Source organism: Cygnus olor, chromosome 26 (genome assembly GCF_009769625.2).
Source record: "Cygnus olor isolate bCygOlo1 chromosome 26, bCygOlo1.pri.v2, whole genome shotgun sequence".
Classification (NCBI taxonomy): Eukaryota; Metazoa; Chordata; class Aves; order Anseriformes; family Anatidae; genus Cygnus; species Cygnus olor.
Genome location: NC_049194.1, coordinates 5,063,715 through 5,081,795, shown reverse-complemented (window position 1 = coordinate 5,081,795; position 18,081 = coordinate 5,063,715). Strand labels below are relative to the sequence as shown.

General features: G+C 65.6%; 1 protein-coding gene across 7 annotated transcripts in view; it reads right to left on the bottom strand.

Annotated features, from left to right (window-relative positions):
• Positions 1 to 2,273: 2,273 nt before the first annotated feature.
• CSNK1G2 (casein kinase 1 gamma 2) overlaps positions 2,274 to 18,081 on the bottom strand; it is a 37,812-nt gene continuing 22,004 nt past the window's right edge. For 5 of the 7 annotated variants that reach the window (XM_040537925.1, XM_040537924.1, XM_040537927.1 and 2 more), the window contains exons 2-12: positions 15,453 to 15,946; positions 9,829 to 9,869; positions 9,210 to 9,279; positions 8,631 to 8,779; positions 7,975 to 8,209; positions 7,668 to 7,753; positions 7,181 to 7,265; positions 6,933 to 7,081; positions 6,527 to 6,610; positions 3,271 to 3,377; positions 2,274 to 2,809 (exon numbers count right to left, since the gene is read on the bottom strand). In XM_040537925.1, coding sequence (XP_040393859.1) covers positions 2,755 to 2,809; positions 3,271 to 3,377; positions 6,527 to 6,610; positions 6,933 to 7,081; positions 7,181 to 7,265; positions 7,668 to 7,753; positions 7,975 to 8,209; positions 8,631 to 8,779; positions 9,210 to 9,279; positions 9,829 to 9,869; positions 15,453 to 15,639 — 1,248 coding nt within the window. In that variant the 5' untranslated portion in view covers positions 15,640 to 15,946 and the 3' untranslated portion in view covers positions 2,274 to 2,754. Of the gene's footprint in view, positions 2,810 to 3,270; positions 3,378 to 6,526; positions 6,611 to 6,932; positions 7,266 to 7,667; positions 7,754 to 7,974; positions 8,210 to 8,630; positions 8,780 to 9,209; positions 9,280 to 9,828; positions 9,870 to 15,452; positions 15,947 to 18,081 lie in introns of those variants that run through there. The other 2 variants (XM_040537923.1, XR_005814765.1) reach the window with 2 other exon arrangements.

Sequence of the window (18,081 nt, the reverse complement as noted above, 5' to 3'; positions counted from 1 at the left end):
GACCTCTCCCTGCTGCTCTTCCCCAGGAACCCTCAGCCTGGCCTCTTCCCACCCTGCAACTGCACCAGCGCCGCCCTTGAGGAGGCACGAGGCCCCATCTTGGCTTTTCCTGCTCTTTCTTTTCTGCTCTTTTCTTTCCTGCTCTTTTCCTTTCTTGAGCTACAGCTCTGCCCTGGGGAAGCTGTGTCCATCGACTTCCAGCCTCAGCCCTAAACCACCCCCGGGGAGCCTGGGGGAGAGCTGGGCCGAGCAGGGAGCTGCCTGGGGCCATCGCCTTGCTGCTGCTCCCCTGAGCACCCCTGGCCTTTGCTCCTGCTGCACACATGAAAAAGAAACAAGGGGCTGCAGCTGCAGCTCAGCAGCGTTTAGCAGCAGGAAAGGCACCTGAATATCTGGGGCTGAGGCACCAGCCCTCAAAGGGGCCGTGGCAGCTCCCACGTGGGGCATGGGGCAAACGCTACTGGTTGAGCTGCAGAGGAAAAGGGGGTGCAGATCCGTGTCCCACCCTTGGGGCCACGCATTGACACACAGACAAAAGTGGAGGGTTTTAAAGATTTTTTTTATTATTATTTTTATTTTATATTTTTTATTAAAAAAAAAAAAAACAAACAGAAGCCCCTAAGTTCTATGGCTTCAAAGAAGCATCAGAGAAATTTAAATGCCATTTCTGTACACTTTGTTTTAAAGCAGTAACTAAACTCGCAATGGATCAAACGCCCTCACGTACAATCTCAGTATTTGGACTCCGTGCTGGAAGGAGCGCGAGTCCTGGGGGCTGCAGCCCTGGCCCCCCCCTTGCAGCTGCTGGCGGCAGCGGGTGAGCAGCTGGAGTCAGGCAAACGCCCTCGGCCATGTCCCTGCCCCTCCACGGCTCCTCTTCGGCCTCTGCTTGGGTTTGTCTGAGCCGATGCTCTGAGAAGGGTCTGCTTCCAGGGAAGATTTAAGGCGATTTTTTTTGTTTTGTTTTGTTTCTTTGCCTCGCTGGGGAAGTGAGGGCAAACGCTGCACATCGCTCCCCACCGCGGCCAGGGGATGCGGCAGCAGCTGGGGCTGCCCTGGCTGCTGCAGCCCAGAAGCCAAAGCTGGGTTCAATCCTGAATTCAGGCAGAAGCGGGGCCGTGGCGCTGCGCCCTCCCGCGGGGCCGCAGGTGCCCGATGGGTGCTGGGGCAGGGCAGGGCGAGCACCCCCCTGGGTTGGCACAGCCCCTCGTGCAATTTGGGGCCTCCTCTCCCTCCCGAGATGCTCGGTTTGGACAAATGCTTCGAAGCAGCCACAGATGTTCCCATTTTCCCCCACCCCCACCCCACCCCCCAGAAGCCTCAGCACAGCCTCAGCCCCGCTCTCGGGGTAGAACAACAGGGTTTTGGTAAAGATAAGCGTGCCCCTCCCTCCCCCCCTCCAATGTGTGGTGATCAGTACACACAACAGCGCGGGGTCAGTCACGTGGGAAAGCTGCAGTGGCCCTGGGGTGGTGAGGAACAGGGTGTCTGGGGGGCTGCGCCTGTGGGTGAGACGATGGCTAAAAAAAAAACCCGGTCCCCCTCCCTCCCTCCCTCCCTCGTTACCCCCCCACTCCCTTGGCAGAATCAGACCCGGCCCCACTGCGGGGGGGGAGCGGGCAGAGGCTGCCGGGACGGTGGCTGCGGCAGCGCTGGCTGCCCCGGTGCCCTTCGCCATCCGGTCACTGTCACCGAATGCCTCCGCGCCCACCCTGGCACGAGGCCCTGCGCCCTCACCCTGTGCCTGCCGTCACCCCGGGGGGCTCAGACACATGGCACGGGGGCTGTAAAACCAAGGCCAATAAAACGCTGCCACAGGACCTGCCCTGTGCTGCCCGACAGACCTAAAGCTGCTGTGGAAACAAATCCAGCCCTAAGACATCACAGCGTCAGAGAGGAGATGCTTTTCCTTCCAACTGCGCTCTGAAACGTGCTCTCGTGGGTCCCTCTGGTGCTGCCTGACACCGGCTCGGTCCTGTCCTGGTGCCCCCTGCCGCAGGAGTCACTGGCTGTTCACGGCAAGACCAAACATCACTTGTATTGCTAGCAAAAGTGCATCGTAAAAAGAAGTGTAAACGCATTTTTTTCCCCCCTCCCTGCCCTGCACGCACCCAGCACTTCTCGCCGTACCAGAGACCACAGCGCTCGTCACCACAGGCATTAATGAAAGGGGAGGGGAAACCTCACGGGGATGGGGGCAAGGGGCCCTAACAAAAGAGCAGAATTCGGTAACACTGAAGATGACGGTCAAAGACTGACAACTCAGCACTCTGCACCGAGACTCACTTTAAATTAACTTAAGAGACAAAGAAGCAACAGAAAAAAAAAAAAAAATTCCTCCTTAGCCCACTGCTCTCGAAATTGTCTTCTGCTTCTTCTAAGACAGCGACGTTTTAGAGTCTGTAGAGTTGATCCCCGTTTCAAACTAGGTATAGACTCAGAAGCAAGTGACGCTGTGGATTTGTTTCCGTTTCTTTTTTCTTTTTTTCTTTTAGACGGACGCAGGAACTTCAGCGAAGTCGGGCTTGGTTCGAGTAAACAGCCACGCACTGGGCGAGTGGCGGAGGAAAGGACAAGCAGTTTGGGGAGGCCCCGCTCCCCGCCTGTGCGTGGGGCGCCGGGGGAGGCCAGCTGGCTCGGCCCCAGCCCCGTCCAAACCGAGGGGCCGCCGCCGCCGGCTCCACGGGTCAAGATCCAGCCACGGCCAGAGGGAGAGGAGCCCTCGCGCACGCCGCTCCACCCGGCCCCGGCAGCTCACTTGCGACGCTTGGTGGTTTTCCTCTTCCTTCTCTTGAAGAAACAGCAGCACCTGGGGACAGAGGGGACCCGTCAGTGCCCAAATGGGATCAGCACCCCCATGGGGGATCAGGGGACACAAAGCCTTTGGCAGCCTGGAGAGCCCCACCTGGGGCAGAGTTGCCCCAGCACATGGCCTGGGCCGGGTGCGGAGCGCAGCGATGGCCACAGCAAGTGACGCTCACCATGGTGGCACTGGCCCTGGCACTCGATGGCAGCCACGGCAAACACCGCTGGCCGGAGCCTGGGGCTCCCCGAGAGGGAACGGCCCCAGCTGCGCGCACGGGCGCTGTGCCGGGTTTGGGAAGGGGCTGGGGGTGGTGGCCCTGCAGGGACACCGCCCGCTGGGTCCCCGTGAGGAGCTGCAGATGTTTGCTGGGCTGCTCCTCCCCCAGGGAGGCAAGGCAAGGCACCGCGGGGCGGCAGCCCTGACCAGCGCCCGCCCCAGGGGACGGGGCCAGGACGCATCCTTACTTTGTATCGTCTGTCACCTCCACCTCGGTGGGGGCTGTGATGGGGGCGTTCGAATGTCCTGCAGTCGGGTCATCTGTGTTCAGCTCTCCGTTGGTGGAGCTCATCACCTGCGGGGAAGCGCGCGTCAGTGCGGGGGCATCCTGCGGGGCACCGGCTGGTCCTCAGCCTTGTCCCCGGCCCCGCAGCAGCCCCAGGTGGTGGCACGGCCCCCCCCCCTTCCCCCCCCGCCCCCCCCAGCCCAGCCCTGCCCTGCCAGAGCCAGGAGCACCGGGGTCCCCGCACGGGGCAAGAGGACGGTGCCCTCGCCCAGCCAGCGCTGCTCCGCCTCGGCGCTGAGCACAGCCGACTGCAACGACCCCGGCTCCCCGCACACCCCCCCCAGGACAGGGGTTGCTGGCGGCCCCGTGACGCTGCTCGCTGCCCCACACCGTCCTTCTGCCAAGCCAAGCACCCAGACACAGCTCTCGCCGTTGGACCCCAAGCCCTGGCACTGCTGGGCCCTGGGGGGGCCGAGCCCAGCGCCCATCCCACAGGCTCCTGCCAGCCCCCGGGGCCCCCGCCCGCTCACAGGCGGCAGGGCCGAGAGGAACACCCGGTCACCGAGGCAGGGATGGGCTTGGCACAGGCAATGGGGCCTTGCCTGAAAACCCCTCTGCTGCTCCTGCAAAGCCAGGAGCACCCTGGGGGATGCGCAGGCATCGCCAAGCTGCTTGTCCTCATGAGGACGTTCGGCCCTTTGCCGGCTCACAGAGCTGCCGACCGACAGCCACGGTGCCCAGCCAGCGGGGCTCCTTCAAGCGACAGCCCCCCGAAACGAGCCCAGGGACCTGTGAGCCACCAGCAGCACCCCCCCCCCCCCCCCCCCCCGCAGTGCCGGGCGCGGGCGGAGATGGGAGGGAGGCCGGCAGAGCAGGAGCAGGGAGCAGCCGCAGGGGCAGGGAGGGGACGCCGGAGGAGCGGGGCAGGCTGAGCTGTCCCCACGGCCTGCCCCGGCCCTCATGACGGGAGCTGAGCGAAAGCCCAGGGCCCAGCGCCCGTGGAGATCCATCACAGAGCAGCGGAATGAGCAGCGGCGGCGGGGACGGCAGCAGAGACGGAGGAAGCAGCACAGGCCCGGCTGGGGGAAGGGGCTCAGGGGCCCCTGGTGCAGGTGCCCCCACCCGACCGCGCGGGCTGGAGCCGGCCAGCCCGAGGCAGGGGCAGGAGGCGGCGAGCGGGGGGGCTGGCGGCGCAGGGACAGGACCAAGGCGGGGAGCCGAGGCTGAGGGCTGCCCAGGGAAAGGGAGGAGAAGCTGGGCTCAAAGCCGCCGCTCCATTTGAGCGATGGAGGCAAAGGGAAATCCCCACGGGGGTAAGGCCGTGTCCGGGACAGACACGGAGCAGAGCCGGCGCTGTGCCCGTCTCCAGCTGCCCTCCGAGTCCCGGTGGCAGCCCCGGGAAGCAGCGCCAGCCTCGGCCGCGAGCTGGGAGCAGGGCCCCGGGCATCACACGGGGCCAGCCCTGTGCCGGCGTGTCGCAGCCTGGCCAAGAGCCCGGCGTGCGCGGCCCCGGGCGGAGGAGCGGGGCTGCCGCCTGGCACGGCCGGCAGGCGCACTTGGGCCTGGCGCGGGTTGGCTCTGCTTTCCCCCAAGCCCGCCCATGCCCTCGGCGCGTGGTTGCGTGTACCTGGACGGACCCCCCGAGCCTGCCGGCTGCCAGGTGAGCTCCCAAAGGCTCCTCGGCAGGCTGCCCACCGGCCTGAGGATCCCACAACTCCGTCCCCTCGGGCGGCTGCTCGCGACAGGCAGGAGGAACAGAATGAAAAGAAACAAAAGAAAAAAAAAGAGGAAGAAGAATGGGGGAGAGAAGGGAAGAGGTGGAGGGAAAGGGCGGGGAGAAGAGTGGCAAAAGGAGTCGAGAAAATAAGACATGCAAAAGCAAAACCATGACCGGAGCAGCTCGAGTTTGTGATTGCGGAGGGCGCTCGCCCTGCGCTGTCCCGGCGGCTCCTCCCTGAAACCGCTGCTGGGACACGGTGGGCTCTGCATCCTCCCTGCCACGCTCACCCCACAGCCCCCACAAAGAACTGGGCTCTTCCCTCCGCACGGGGCAGCTGGGGCCGCGCTGCCCCACGGAGCTCGGCCGCCCTGTGTGGGTCTGGCAGCCACTCTGCGGAGGCTCTTCGTGGTGACACCGCAAGGATCCGAGCTGCGCTGTGCCCCAAGGGCTCCCCCAGCGACGCAGCGCCCCGCCGCCAAACCCTCAGCACGGTGAGCGTGGCGCAGCCCCACGACCGCTGGGGGTCCTCGGATCCCCGGGTCCCAAACTGCTTCGGTGCTGTGGGAGTTTTGTGCTCTGCTTTCCCCACGGCCCACGAGAAGAGGTGTCGAGCACGGCACTTGTCAGGTGCGGGAGGCGGAGGGCAGAGCTCACTGGGGACAAGTTCCCAGGAAGGAGCCAGGTGCGCTCGGAAGACGTTGCGCCTCCCTAGGGACGCTGCCCAGTCACCGGCCACCCGGGGCCGACCCCTGGCTGCGGGAGGACGGGTGCCGCGTGCTCGGCTCCAGCCCGCCTGCTCCCCTTGGATGCTCAAACCAAGAAGACCAGGGTCCGTACGGGACAGCTAGGGAAACGTGTGGGGCTCGCTCTTGCTGGCGGCAGGCCCCAGCCCATGCTTCCTGCACAGGCCGCAGCACCGGAGTACGGCTGGCAGCTCGGCCCATCTCTCTGCCCTGCGCTGCCCCCGGCTCGGCCCCACATGCCCGCTGTGGGGCCACACGCTGCCGAGCTGCCCCACAAACCCTCCCAGAACACCCCTCCCTCGTCCCGTGGCTGTGTCCCAGTGGTGAAAGAGAAGTGGCAAAGCAAACAGAGCGGCGCGTTGCCCCAGGGGGGATGCAGCACCGGGGGCATCGCCCTTAGCACCGAGGCGGCTCGGCGTGTCCCGTGCTCACACCCACCAGCGCTAAGCCCCGCTGGAGCTGGAGCCGGAGCCCAGCCCTGGCGTTTCCCAGCTGTGCTCCAGCCTCCTGCGGCTGCTTCCCCCCTGCTTCTGCCAGCCGCCTGGCCCCGGGGACACAGCCCGGGGTCCTCCGCAAGCCTCAAGCCCAGACCCGCGGGGAGGAAACCCTCCGGCAGCCAGCACTGGGGGAAAAAGGGCGCCGCGGTCCCTCCTCCACGAAGAGCCCCTGCTGGGCGCTGAGGCTGCGTGGATCAGAAGCGTGAGCCACGCACGACCTCGGTGCTGTGCCCTGGCCGGGGCCGCGCCGCTGCTCACCTGGTGTTTGGTGTGTGGCTGTGCTTTGTCTCTGTTCGGGGGCTGCACCTGCACCTCGCTGTGCATCGTGCCGATGGGGGTGGGCTGGGGACACGACAAGCACAACGTCAGCTGCGCCCCAGCGGCCCTCCCACCACCCACCACCGCCTGCTCCGAACGTACAGAGCAGCTCGGAATCGGGGCCAGCTCCCAGCCCCTCCACCTCCCCGCCTGGTGTGCGGCTGCACTGAGCCCACGCGGGGTGCCCGTGGCAGAAAGCGAGGCGCCAGCTGGGCCGCGGGGTTCCTCTTAGCTCCAGGAGCCTCCAACTCCCGTGTGACAGCCCCGATTCCCCGGCTCGGAGCTGGCTTTGGGGCCCTCCTTCACGCCAGCACCCCGCACCACCCCCGGCTCCCTCCCCACTCACCAGCGGTTTCCCTGCCCAGTCGTATTCGTAGTCGAACACGTAACCGTTCCTCTCGAACAAGTCTGTGAAGAGCTTCCGCAGGTAGTCATAGTCGGGCTTCTCGAAGAAATCCAGCCGCCGCACGTAGCGCAAGTACGTGGCCATCTCCTCTGCGGGGACAGAGCGGGCTCGGTTGGGGCAGGGGGACATGGTGCCAGGCCAGCAAGGGGCCAGGCTGGGGACAAGGACGGGCCACGCAGAGCCCTCACCTGGGAAGTTCTCACAGAGCACCTCCACTGGAGTGGCTCTTTTGGTGTCGCCGATCTTCTGATACCTCTCCTTTAGCGTGTCAGCCTGGCAGAGACAAGGAGCAGGTCAGGAGGAGAGGGGGAGGCACCGGGCGCTGTCAGACAAGGAGCGGGGTCTTGGTCCCCCTGGCCCAGGTGGCAGGGAGAGCTCACTGCTGGGAACCTGCCCCGGGCAGGCTGGGGGTGAGCACGGTGCCAGCACAGCCACTGGGATGGCAGCTGGGATACCCACAGAGGGGGGGACACCAAGAGGGGGCCCCTACAGCCACTCAGCACAGCAAGGGTCGGGCACAGAGCTCAGAGCAACAGCCCCGGGGAATCCACCAAGGCACCGACCCTCGGCCACCCCAGGGGCCAAAGCTTTCTTCCCCTGTTCCCGGCTGCTGCCCGGGGCAGAGCCAGAGCCACGTGGCAGCCGTGCGTGGGGACAGCAGGAGCTGGCAGTTACCTTGAGGCCTTGCCAAGGAAGGCTCCCGCGGAGGAAGTACATAAACATGTGTCCTAACGCTTCCAGGTCGTCCCTGCGGCTTTGTTCTGAGTGGGGCAAGCAGCAGTCATGAGCTCATTCCCACCACAGCCCCCTTCCCTGTCCCCACCAGCTCCCGCAGCACCCCACGTCCCCTGCCAACCCCCCAGGCTGCAGGAGAGGCTGTTTGTCCCCAGCCCCACCACTGCCAGGGGGGAGCTCGTGCCCCGCAGCCCCCTTCCCTCCCCTTTTTGGCCAAGGCAGGGCTGGCCGCACGGCGCGCACGCACCTTTCCCCAGGTGGGTGTTGATGCTCATGTAGCGTGCTGTCCCCGTCAGGCTCTTGTGCTCTCGGTAGGGGATGTGTTTTTTGGTCTCGGGGTCAATATACTCTTTGGCCAGGCCAAAATCGATGATGTGGATCGTGTGCTGCCGCTTGCTGCCCGGCCGCCCCACCAGGAAGTTCTCCGGCTTGACGTCTCTGTAGATCAGGCTTTTGGTGTGGACGTACTCCATCCGCGTGATCTGGGGGCAGGAGGGGAGGTCAGCACCGCGGTGGAGACGCGCCGACCGCAGCCGCGGACGCAAGGCCCCGTGCCCTCCTCCCTCGGGCCCTATTCTGCTCAGACTGCCTGAACCCAGCCAGCAGCCCGGCCCCCCTCACGCTGCGCGTCACACTGCGTCACAAGGACAGGCAGAGAGGGTCTTTAGCTCTGGTCCAACCGCATCTCCGACGCAGTCACAGGCACCCGGCCGTGCCTGGAGCAGGGCGAGGGAGAGCACAGGTCAGCCAGGGCCACCCGGCACGACCCTGGTGGGCACAGGGAACAGCCCCGTGCCTCGTCCCTCCTGCGTCAGGGAGAGGACGAGGGGTGGGGAAAGGCCCGCCCGGTGCTGGGGTCCCCACGCAGCCCCCAGGGAGCGGCAGGCGAGGTGCCGTGCTCACCAACTGGATCGCGATCATCAGGACGGTCTTGAGCGTGAAGGTCCGATCACACAGATCAAAGAGATCTTCCAGGCTGGGGCCTAGCAGCTCCAGCACCATGGCATTGTACTTCCCGCAGGGGCCGAAGTAGTAAACCTGAGGAATTCCTTCTGCAAGAGACGGAGCAGGGGCTGTGAGCGGTGGCGGCGGGGCTGGGCAGCACGTGGCCCCGCTGTCACGGCCACGCCGCTCCCGGAGCCAGCACGGGGGCTGCTGGTGGGGGGTCACCCCGCCGCCCCCCCCTCCACGCCGCAGGCAGCCCGGCTCTGCTCCTGGCAGGAGGGCGAGGGAGACAGCTCCGTCTGCACCCCTGACTGCTGCGGGGGAGGCGGGGGGGGGGGAAGAACTAAATAAAAAGGGATCAAAGATTAGATGTGGCTGCGTAAGAACAGCCTCTCCCAGCCGAGCAGACGGGCAGAGTAGCTCGGGCTGGGCAGCGAAGCTGCAGAAGCTGCCGGCACCTCTAGAGAAGTCTCTCCCTGCCCCAGCCCCATCGCCCAGACACCGGCTGCCCGCGGCAGCTCGGCCCCGGCCCCGTACCTGCATTGCCGAGCTGCTTGTAGAACCGATACTCCAGGTGCAGCTGGGGGGCCCGGGACTTTATGGGTTCCTTGGAGGAGAGAAGGAGAACAAAGAGGTAAGGCTGTGGCACGGAGCGGGATGCTCAGGAGGTCTGGCTGTCAGACTCCTCCTTCACAGGTTGGCAGCAGCTGGGGCTGGCAGCATTCAGGGGTGAGAAAAACCAATGCAAAATGAAGACAAAGACCCAGGGGATGGGGAGAGGAAACCAGCCCATGCGGGAGCCTGATCCGACCCCTCCAGAGAGAGCCAGGGGCTGGGGGAGGCCTCCACAGAGCTGGTGTCGGTGGGACCACGCTCTCCAGGAGCTCTCTGCGCTGGTACCAGCTGAAGGGGTGCTGACGGCAGGCCACAGCCAGCTCCTGGTGAAGCGAAGCCCCAGCTGCTCTCCCCAGGGCTGCATCACCCCACCTGGAATGACGCTGGCTGCCTGCGTGCCCTCAATTCCTAGCAGCGAGCGCAGCTCCCCTACGCAGCCTGTCCCGACCCACTTTAACACGCTGGGCAGGGCGAACAATTGCCCTCTGAGGCTGCCCAAACGTGTCGTGTCCCCCCCACCCCCAACCACAAAAAGACTCACCAATTTGATAGCTACGTATTCGTTGGTGTAGAGGTTCTTTCCTGCAGGGAGAGACAGAAAAAAAGGCATTGGAAGCAAGTGAGCCTTTGCATTACCCCCCCCCCCACACCCGCTGCAGCCCCCAGGGGCCTGCAGAACGTCCCCAACAGGTTCGGCAGCTCCCAAACCCACAAACAGGCCTCGAGGCGCGAGCAGGGGCCGGAGCCCACCGCGCTGCGTTGCAACATGCCTGCTAATTACCCCCGGATGGGGCACCCGGATTCCTCCCCCGGCTGCTGGGGGCCGCCGCCAAGCTAGCTGGGAGGGGGGGGGTGGCTTCCGTGCGCGGGCCTGCGGGGATGCGAGCGGCCAAGCAGCGAGGCTGCGGCACCGCAGAGCCGGCCGTTCCTCCCCAGGGGGCTGCTGCAGCTGCCCTGCGCCGGGACGGGGCTGGGGACGGCGCCCGCGGGCAGCGGGACCACGCGGAGGGTGGCAGGGAGGAGGGGGAGGCCCCCCCGGGGGCAGGGGCAGCGTGGCCGGCAGGACCAAAGCCCAGCAGCCAGCCTCCCCTCTTGGGTCCCACCGTTGGATGGAGGCGAGGCAGCAGGCAGCGGGGCTGGGAGGAGCTGAGGAACGGTGCTGAGCCCGGCACCAAGGCGGGTTTAGGCCATCAGGTGCCCCAGCTGACGCTCGGCTGGCAGCAGACCCGCAGCACGGCCCCGCGCCGTGCGAGGAGCTGAAGGCACCGATGTGCTGCGGGAGGGCCGGGCTGCCTCTGGGTGCCCAGGAGAGCTGAAAGAGCTCCCACAGCGCCCCAGAGCCCTGCTGATGGCTTCCTACGGAGCTCAGCACCTCCCCTGCAGGGTTTTCACACCCACAGCTACACAAAGGTTCAGCTCCGGCGTCTGCACCAGAGCCAGGAGGGCACGAGGAAGGTGCCACACCTGGGGAGCGCCAGCACCGCCTCTGCCCAAGGTCCACGATGAAAACGGCGAGAGGTTTGCAAATGGATCAGAGCCCCTGCTGCCTGAGCCCTCCGGGACACCAGGGACACGGAGGCAGGCCCTTCCCGCAGCACGAGGGCCAGCAGCCGCCGCGCTGCCCGGCACGGAGCTGCATCTGTCTCCTCGGATTTCCTCGCAGCAATTTGCTCGGGGAACAGGCTCCTCCTGGCATAAGATTTCATCTGCTCCGACTGCTGCTCTCCACCTGAAGCAGCAATAAATCCTCGCCGGGTGACATCAGAGCCAGCTGCTGAACGCCAGAGTCAGCGGCAGGATTACGGGAGGAGGAGGAGGGATGAATGGGGGATATTAATGGAGCAGCTCCCACTGGGGGGGGGGGGGGGGCAGGATGGTGCTGGGCCCCCGTGTGCCCCAGCCACAGGGCCTTGCTGTTAGGTCCAAAAACTCACTGCTGCCTTCAGGGCAGTAACATGCAGCCCTAAAATCACGGCAGGGTTTTCTCTGAGGCTGGGCTGGGTCTTAATAGGGCAAAAAATCAACAAATACACGGCAGGAGAGCTGCAGCCCTGCTGCTGGTGGGACACTAAAACCGGCCCGTAAGGGAGCTGGCCACGAAACAGGTCCAAATCACTTGATACCCCCAAATCATTTCATACCCCCGTGGCTTGCCCCCTCCTACGGTGCTCAGAGGGCTGGGACGAAGCTGCTAGGAATGACGGGGAGCAGGGAGAAGCAGCGGCAGCTTGGATGCCCCGAAAGCGCCGAGTCCTGGGGGTGCCCCGGGTCGGGCCCGGCTGCCACGCGAGCAGGCAGCGCCGCAGGCCTCACAGAACCAAAGGTGGTTTGGAAGGGGGGGGGGAGGGGAAGAAAAAAAAAGAAAAGTGGCAGGATGGGCGGCAGCAAGCAAATATTTGCGCTCGCAGAGGCCTTCGCCCCGCTCAGCGCTGGCGGCGCCTCCAAACGGAGCTGCCGGCACCCACACGGGGTGGCACGTCGGATGGCCGCCAAGCCGCGGGGTCCGGGGGGGCTGGCTGGGCTGTGCCGCGTTTAAAAGCCCGACGGGGCTTCCTCTTAACGCCCCGATTCCCCCCTCCCAAGGGCAGATTTGGCAGCGGTGGGGTCAGGCACCTGCTCCCGCACATCACGGCCCGGAGAGGGGCCGGGCTCCGCGCCGCGCCCCCAGACCGAGCTCCTGCCCTCAGCAGCAGCGCGACGTCGCCGCCGGGGCTCGTTGGGCTCCTGGGGTGCCCGCGCGAGGCAGCCCCACGGCGCGGAAGCTCCCAGCAGGGGCCGCGAGCTGCCTCGGGCCAGGCAACGACAGCTCCTCGGAGCGTTGCTTTTTCAGAGATCGGAGGGAAGGAAGGAAAAAAAAAAAAAAAAAAAAAAAGGTTATTTTCGAGTTTGGCCTTCCTCTGCAGGAGGCTGCGAAAGACCGAGGGGAAAAACCAGCGTGAGCTGTCGGCGAGGGAGGCCAGCGGCTGCCCAGCGGCTGCCCAGCAGCAGTCCGGGCGCTTTTCTCTCCCGCAGACGCCCACGAGCTGCCGGGCGGCGCTGCAGCTTGGCCCCGTCGCGGCACCCAGCTGAGGTTGCTCTGAGCCCTTCGCGACGGGCGGAATGGGTACGGACGCCTCCGCGGAGCCGAAGCCGGAGGAGCGCTCGGTGCAGCGCGCCGACCACCGCCTGCGTTTTCTCGGGTTACCGTTTGTGCCCCCAGAAGCAGCCCCTGGGCGAGCAGGAGCCTGGGGGCCGCGGGTGAAAGCCACGGCTCAGGCTTGGGAACGTCCCCAGCAGTCCACACGTTCCCTCCCTGGGCAGGGACATGTCCCCAGCGACCCGCTGCTGGCTCGTCCGCTGCATGAGGACCCCCTGCTGCCTTCCCCTCCCTCCCCGATGCCGTTTTAATTTTAAAAGAGGAGTTAACTTCCAGCGTTTAACTTTGAAGGAAGACAGCTGCCATGTTTCCACTCTGGGGTGGGGGAGAGGGGCAAGCACAAAACACTGCAAGCGACGAACGTGTAAAAGTTCAGCGTGAGGAGACCAAAAGCAGCCGCTCCTGCCGGATCCCCGCATCCTCACCCCACCTCCCCAGGGCGGCACGGACGGACAAACGGCTGCTCCTGCCTCCGAGGCAGCTCTGGGGCAGCCCGGCACTGGCGGAAGGCTTGCACAGCGCCCAGCTGCTTCAGGCTCCGACCTCAGACCTTTCGGGAGTTTCTTTCCTCCACCAGCGCCGTCACAGCGGGCCGCGGCCTCGCACAGGATGCCAAGGGCAGCGCGGACACCGAGGGGGGGATCCACGCACAGCTCCGGCAGCCAGGAACTCCTGCCCAAGTCGTTCCCCTTCTGGCTGCCCGCAAGCGCCTCACGCCTCCAAGAAAAGCTTCTTTTCATTAATTATTTATTATGTTTAACAAGCGGCCCCTGAGCTTGCACACCTCCAAACCTCGGAGGACGCGCGTCCCCAGCCAGGGGCTGAGCTCAGGCACCCGGGGCAGAGCGGCGCCCGCCTCCTGGCGCAGCGGCGGGGTCGGGCAACGCGGCACCTGCGTGGAGACAACTTCCTCGCCCTCCGGCCCCCGCTGCCGGGAATGGAGGAGTTGCCTCCAACCGTGTTTCTGCAAGATCTCTGGGCTTTTTTTTTTTTTAAAAGGAAAAAGCGCAGGAGAATTTTATTTTATTTTTTAAGCGCTGAGCTACACTTTGGCCTCCGCAACCTGCCTGCTTTGAGGACTGGACACTTCCTTCCAGGGGAAACCTGGGTGCCCAGCGCACCAGGGAGCATCCCTGCTTCCACCACCACGGCACAGAGGGATCCCTCCGGACCCCTGCAGCTCCTCTGGAGGAATCCCTACTTTGTGTCAGGTCCCAAGGGCACTCCTGGGCCCTGAGGCAGCTCAGAGGCACGCCTAAGGAAGAGCGATGCGAGTTTAGGAGCAGAGCCATGTAGCTGTGGCTCACGCTGCTGCGCTGAGGTCTCGTACTCAGCCCATTAGGGGCGGGCACTGCGGGGTGGGACGGGGTAGGAAAAGCGCACAGAGGGCCCAGAAGCTGCCCCGCACCGCCCCGGTGCCATACCCGGAACGCGAGGAGCCCGGTCATATCAGCTCTCGGTGCCAAGCACGCCAGCTGGGGCAGAGCAGCAGGATCGGCCCCAGCTGTTTCGGCTTTCTGCACACTTCCCTTTCAACTGCAAGAGTCCAGGGAAAAGTCCGGAATAAAGCAGGGCACAAGAGCAGGACCTTGGAGGATGTGCCGGGCTGGAAGAGGCGGCGCAGGCTCCGCCGCGGGAGGCGCAGTCCCCGAGGGCACCCGGTCCCAGGCAGGGGTGAAAGGAGCAGCTGCTGGGCCCAAATCCCAAAGCCGTCCGGGAGCCTCCCTCCCCTGGAACAGGCAGGGCTGGAGGAAGGAGCAGAGCTCTGCCCGGTGCCAGGGCCGGACCCTGCACCGCTGAGCGGCTCCAAAGCAGCGCCCTTGCCCGCGCTCTGCAATTACGCGGCGATCCCACCGGGGAGGTCGGGGGCAGGACGGTTTAGGCTGGCACCAGGAAGTCTGTGGGGCTGGGAAGAGCTGACAGCAAGCTGCCCTTACCTCCGTTACCTCCCCGCAGGCAGGGCTGGCACGCCGAGGTGGGGAAACTCCCCCTGCCCTCCACGCGGTGCCGGGGCTGCCAGCGGCTCGGGGCTGCCTCCCACCCTCCGCTCCTTTCAAAACCCCGAGAGCCCGCCGAGGAGACCCCGCCGACTGCAGGCTGTGCTCCGAGCTTGGCTAGAAAAGGCGCTGGTCAAAGCACCGCGCGGCAACGAGCCCCGCGGCCGGCACGAACCCCCAGCCTCTCCGGGGAGCGGCTCTCCGCCAGCTCCCTCCGGCACAACCCTTTTCCCAAAGCGCTCGCAGCCCAGCCGAGGCCGACGCATCCACCGCGCATTCCTGGAGGCGGCCAGCCTGCGCCCCTGGCACGGCGCTGCCCGGCACTGCCAGGCCTCTCCCGGCTGCCCACCGGGGAGTTAAAAGCCCGGTGAAAACCTCCTGGGGCACTTTGACTCCTTGGGAACGAACAACCCACCCCCCAGACCGAGGAAGGGTTTGCTTTTGAACCTTTCCTGCTAAACGCGGTTCGAAATCGAAAGTGACCGCGAGAATTTTGGGGTTTTATTCAGCCCTTTTTCTCTCCCCTCCATAAAAGTTTCCGGAGGGTATGTGAAACGAGCCGCTTTTACCAACCGGGGAACTTCCCCAGAAGGACATACACTGCCCCTTCCCCGCGCGCCTGCCGCGGCAGACCAGCGCCACGCAGACCTCCCGCCCTCCCTCCCGAGGCACAGCGGCCCCTCGGCACACGTCATCCCCTAAGGGATCCTGCACCAGGACCACCGGGACCAAGCTTCAGCGCGTTCCGTGAGGAACCCCCAGAGCAACAGGTATGGGAAAGAGACAGAAACACCTCTGCGATCGGTCCACCAGCTCTGAGAGGGGGTTTGGAAGACGAAGCACAGCGGGAAGGCGCTGAGGGGAAGAAAGCCCTGCGACGGGAGCGCGAGCTACCCCAGCACGCGATGCCTTCACAGCCGCGTGGCCGGTCAGCATCCTTAGTGCCCGTACCAGCTCGTCCCGCTGCAGGAGGACGACGCAGCAATCACGGCACAAGCAGGCATAGCGAGGACAGAAGAAGGCCCTTCTCACCTAGACGGAGCTCCCCGAAATTGCCGCATCCAATCTTCTTGCCGACGCGGAAGTTGGGACCCACCATTAAGACTCCCGAGTTGGTTCCAGCACTCCGGCTTCCATGACTGCTCCTTCCTCCACCCGTCTTGGACATCCTTTTACCTTCCTCCAGCTCCCCTTTCCCTCCTCTCTTATCAAAATCCATAAGTTTGTGATACCCCGGCCTCTCCACGGTTACGCTGCTGCCATACAAATCCCAGAGCTGCCGAAAGTTGAGGGGCGAGGAGAAAGAAGCGGGGCTCTCCTTGGTTAATACACCATCCCGGTGCGATGGGAGGGAGGGGCGTGGAGAAGGAGGGATAAGCGGCCACCCACGGGTGCTGGGCTACTGAAACGTTAGTGCTTCCCGAGGCTCCGCCGGGATTGTCATCGTCGCCAGCTACAGGGAGCTCTTTGGTGGCGAGAACATCCTGCGGAGATGGTCCTCCCAGCGCGGCTCCTCGCTCGGCGAGCTGCGGAAAGAGAGGGAGAAAATGAGCACGAGGCGATGGGGAGGGAGGTGCCAAGAGGGAGCCCCAGCGCCGCGATAGCTCCCGTCTCCCCGGGGGCACGGCCCGCTAGCGATGACGAAGGGCGCTGCGACGGAGGGCTGGGGAAACGGGAGCGGCGCAGCGGGTCCAGCTTCGAAAACGCTGCCATAAATAAACAAAGCCTGGCCACGGCAGGAGGCAAAACAGTGAGTCGGAGCCAGAAGAGTTCCCTGGGGAGAACGACGTCCCCAAGGAGAAGGCTGCCAGCGGGTGAGGACGGGCTTTCTCTGGGCACAGCAGCCGACGAGGCCAGCTGCAGCCAGGGCCCGTTACCCCCGCTGAGAGCAGCTGAGGGCCAGGCACACGTGCGCGCTGTGCTGTCACGCGGCGCCTTGCCCAGGTGGGACACGAAGCCAGGTCCTGCTCCAAGCGGGGCGCTGCCACCCAGGAGGGAGAGCCGTCAGACCCGCGGTTCTGAAGGATCGCAGTCGCCCCCTGCTCGCTATCTGGCACGGAGGGCAAGGAAACCACGGGGCAGAGGAAGCCAGAGCACGAACCCAGAGCTTGTGCGGCCCCCGCAGGGAGCGCCGCCGAGGGATGGCAGGGCTCAGCCCTTGGGCCAGCTCCTTCCCCCGTGCCCACCCGGCCAGCGGTTCGGCACAACCCCACCGCGCTGCCGACCTGCGGCAGCCCAATTTCACAGCCAAACCGCCCCCTCGCTCCCCTTTTTGGGGGGTGGGACAACAAATCCCCCCCCCCCCTCAGCTCCCAGCGCAGCGGTGCTCCCTGCCCGCCCAGAGCTGCGGCATGCCCTCCCGGCAGCGCGGGGCAGCCCGGACGTTAAACACGGGGCTGAGCGTGCAGAGGGCCAGGCAGGTCCGAGAGCACGCCGGGAGGCCACGTGAGAGCCGGCCGGACAGCCGGCCACGCGCATGCACAGCGCGCTCCCCACCAGTGCGGATCGCCCCGGCTTTTGTTCCCAGGCCCCGCTGGGAGGCATCCCCCCCCCCCCCCCCCCCCCCCCCCCCCTTTCCCTGCTCCTCTCCAGCCCCAGTTGCCACCAGCGCCGACCGCGGCCCTGTTACCTGCGGGTTAAACAAGCAAACCCACACCCCTCAGCGCTCCGACTCCAGGAAATGAGCACACGCTGCAAGCCCTGAGGCTCGGCCAAAGCCCATAAAGCTTTTTATTGGCCCTCAATAGCTATTAATAATAATTAAAAAAAAAAAAAGGGGGGGGGGTTCTTGTGCTAAAAGGGTGCACGGGGGGAAGCGGGGCAGGGTCTAAGAGGAATGGAGGAAAAGAGAAAGAAGGGAGGCAAGCCGGAGCTCGGCGAGGGGCAGGACCCGGTGCGCGAGGGGCAGCGGTGGTGGAGCCCCAGGACTGCTCCGTGCTCGGCCCCCGTCCCCCACTGAGCCTTGGGGGCTGCTGCGGGTGCGCGGCGCCCATCGCCCGACCCCTGGGCTGATACCTCCAGAGAGCCCCGGCCCTGGAGACCGACAGCAGGCGCCCAGCCAGGCCGGGACCCGCCGCCCGGTGCCAGCGCTTTTCTCCCCACGCATCTCGGACCTTCCTTCAAACACCTCCGTCAGCCACAGACCACAGCGACGCCCAGGGCTTCAGCCACAGGAACGCCCTACAACGGGCAAAGGCAGCTCCCTGCCACGCCGTGCCCCAGTACCCAGCGCCTCTCGGGCAGGGGAAACTGAGGCAGGCAGAGCCCGCCAACCCCCCGAGCCCGGCGGGCAGCTGGGGGCTGCCTCCTGCCCCCACGCTCCCTGCCCCGGCAGCTCCGTCCCGTGCGGGCAGGAAGCGGGGTGGGAGCGGCGGCGGAGCAGGGCTTCCCCGCGCTTTGTTCTCCCCCAGCCCCGCGCGCACACGGCCGGCACGTGACATCCTGCTCATTCTTCGCTCCCCTGATAGTTTCCGCCCCGGTTCGGCGCACGGCACGGCCCTGCCGCCCCGCTCCCACCTCCGCCGGGCCCCGGGGAGCTGATTCCTCCGCAGGGCGTTTCGGGAGCCCCCGGCCCCGGCGAAGGGGAGGCAGGCGGCAACGCGCGGGCCGTGCTGCTTCGCACACCGTTTTCAGTTTGAATCAGGCCTTTATGCTCAGTCCC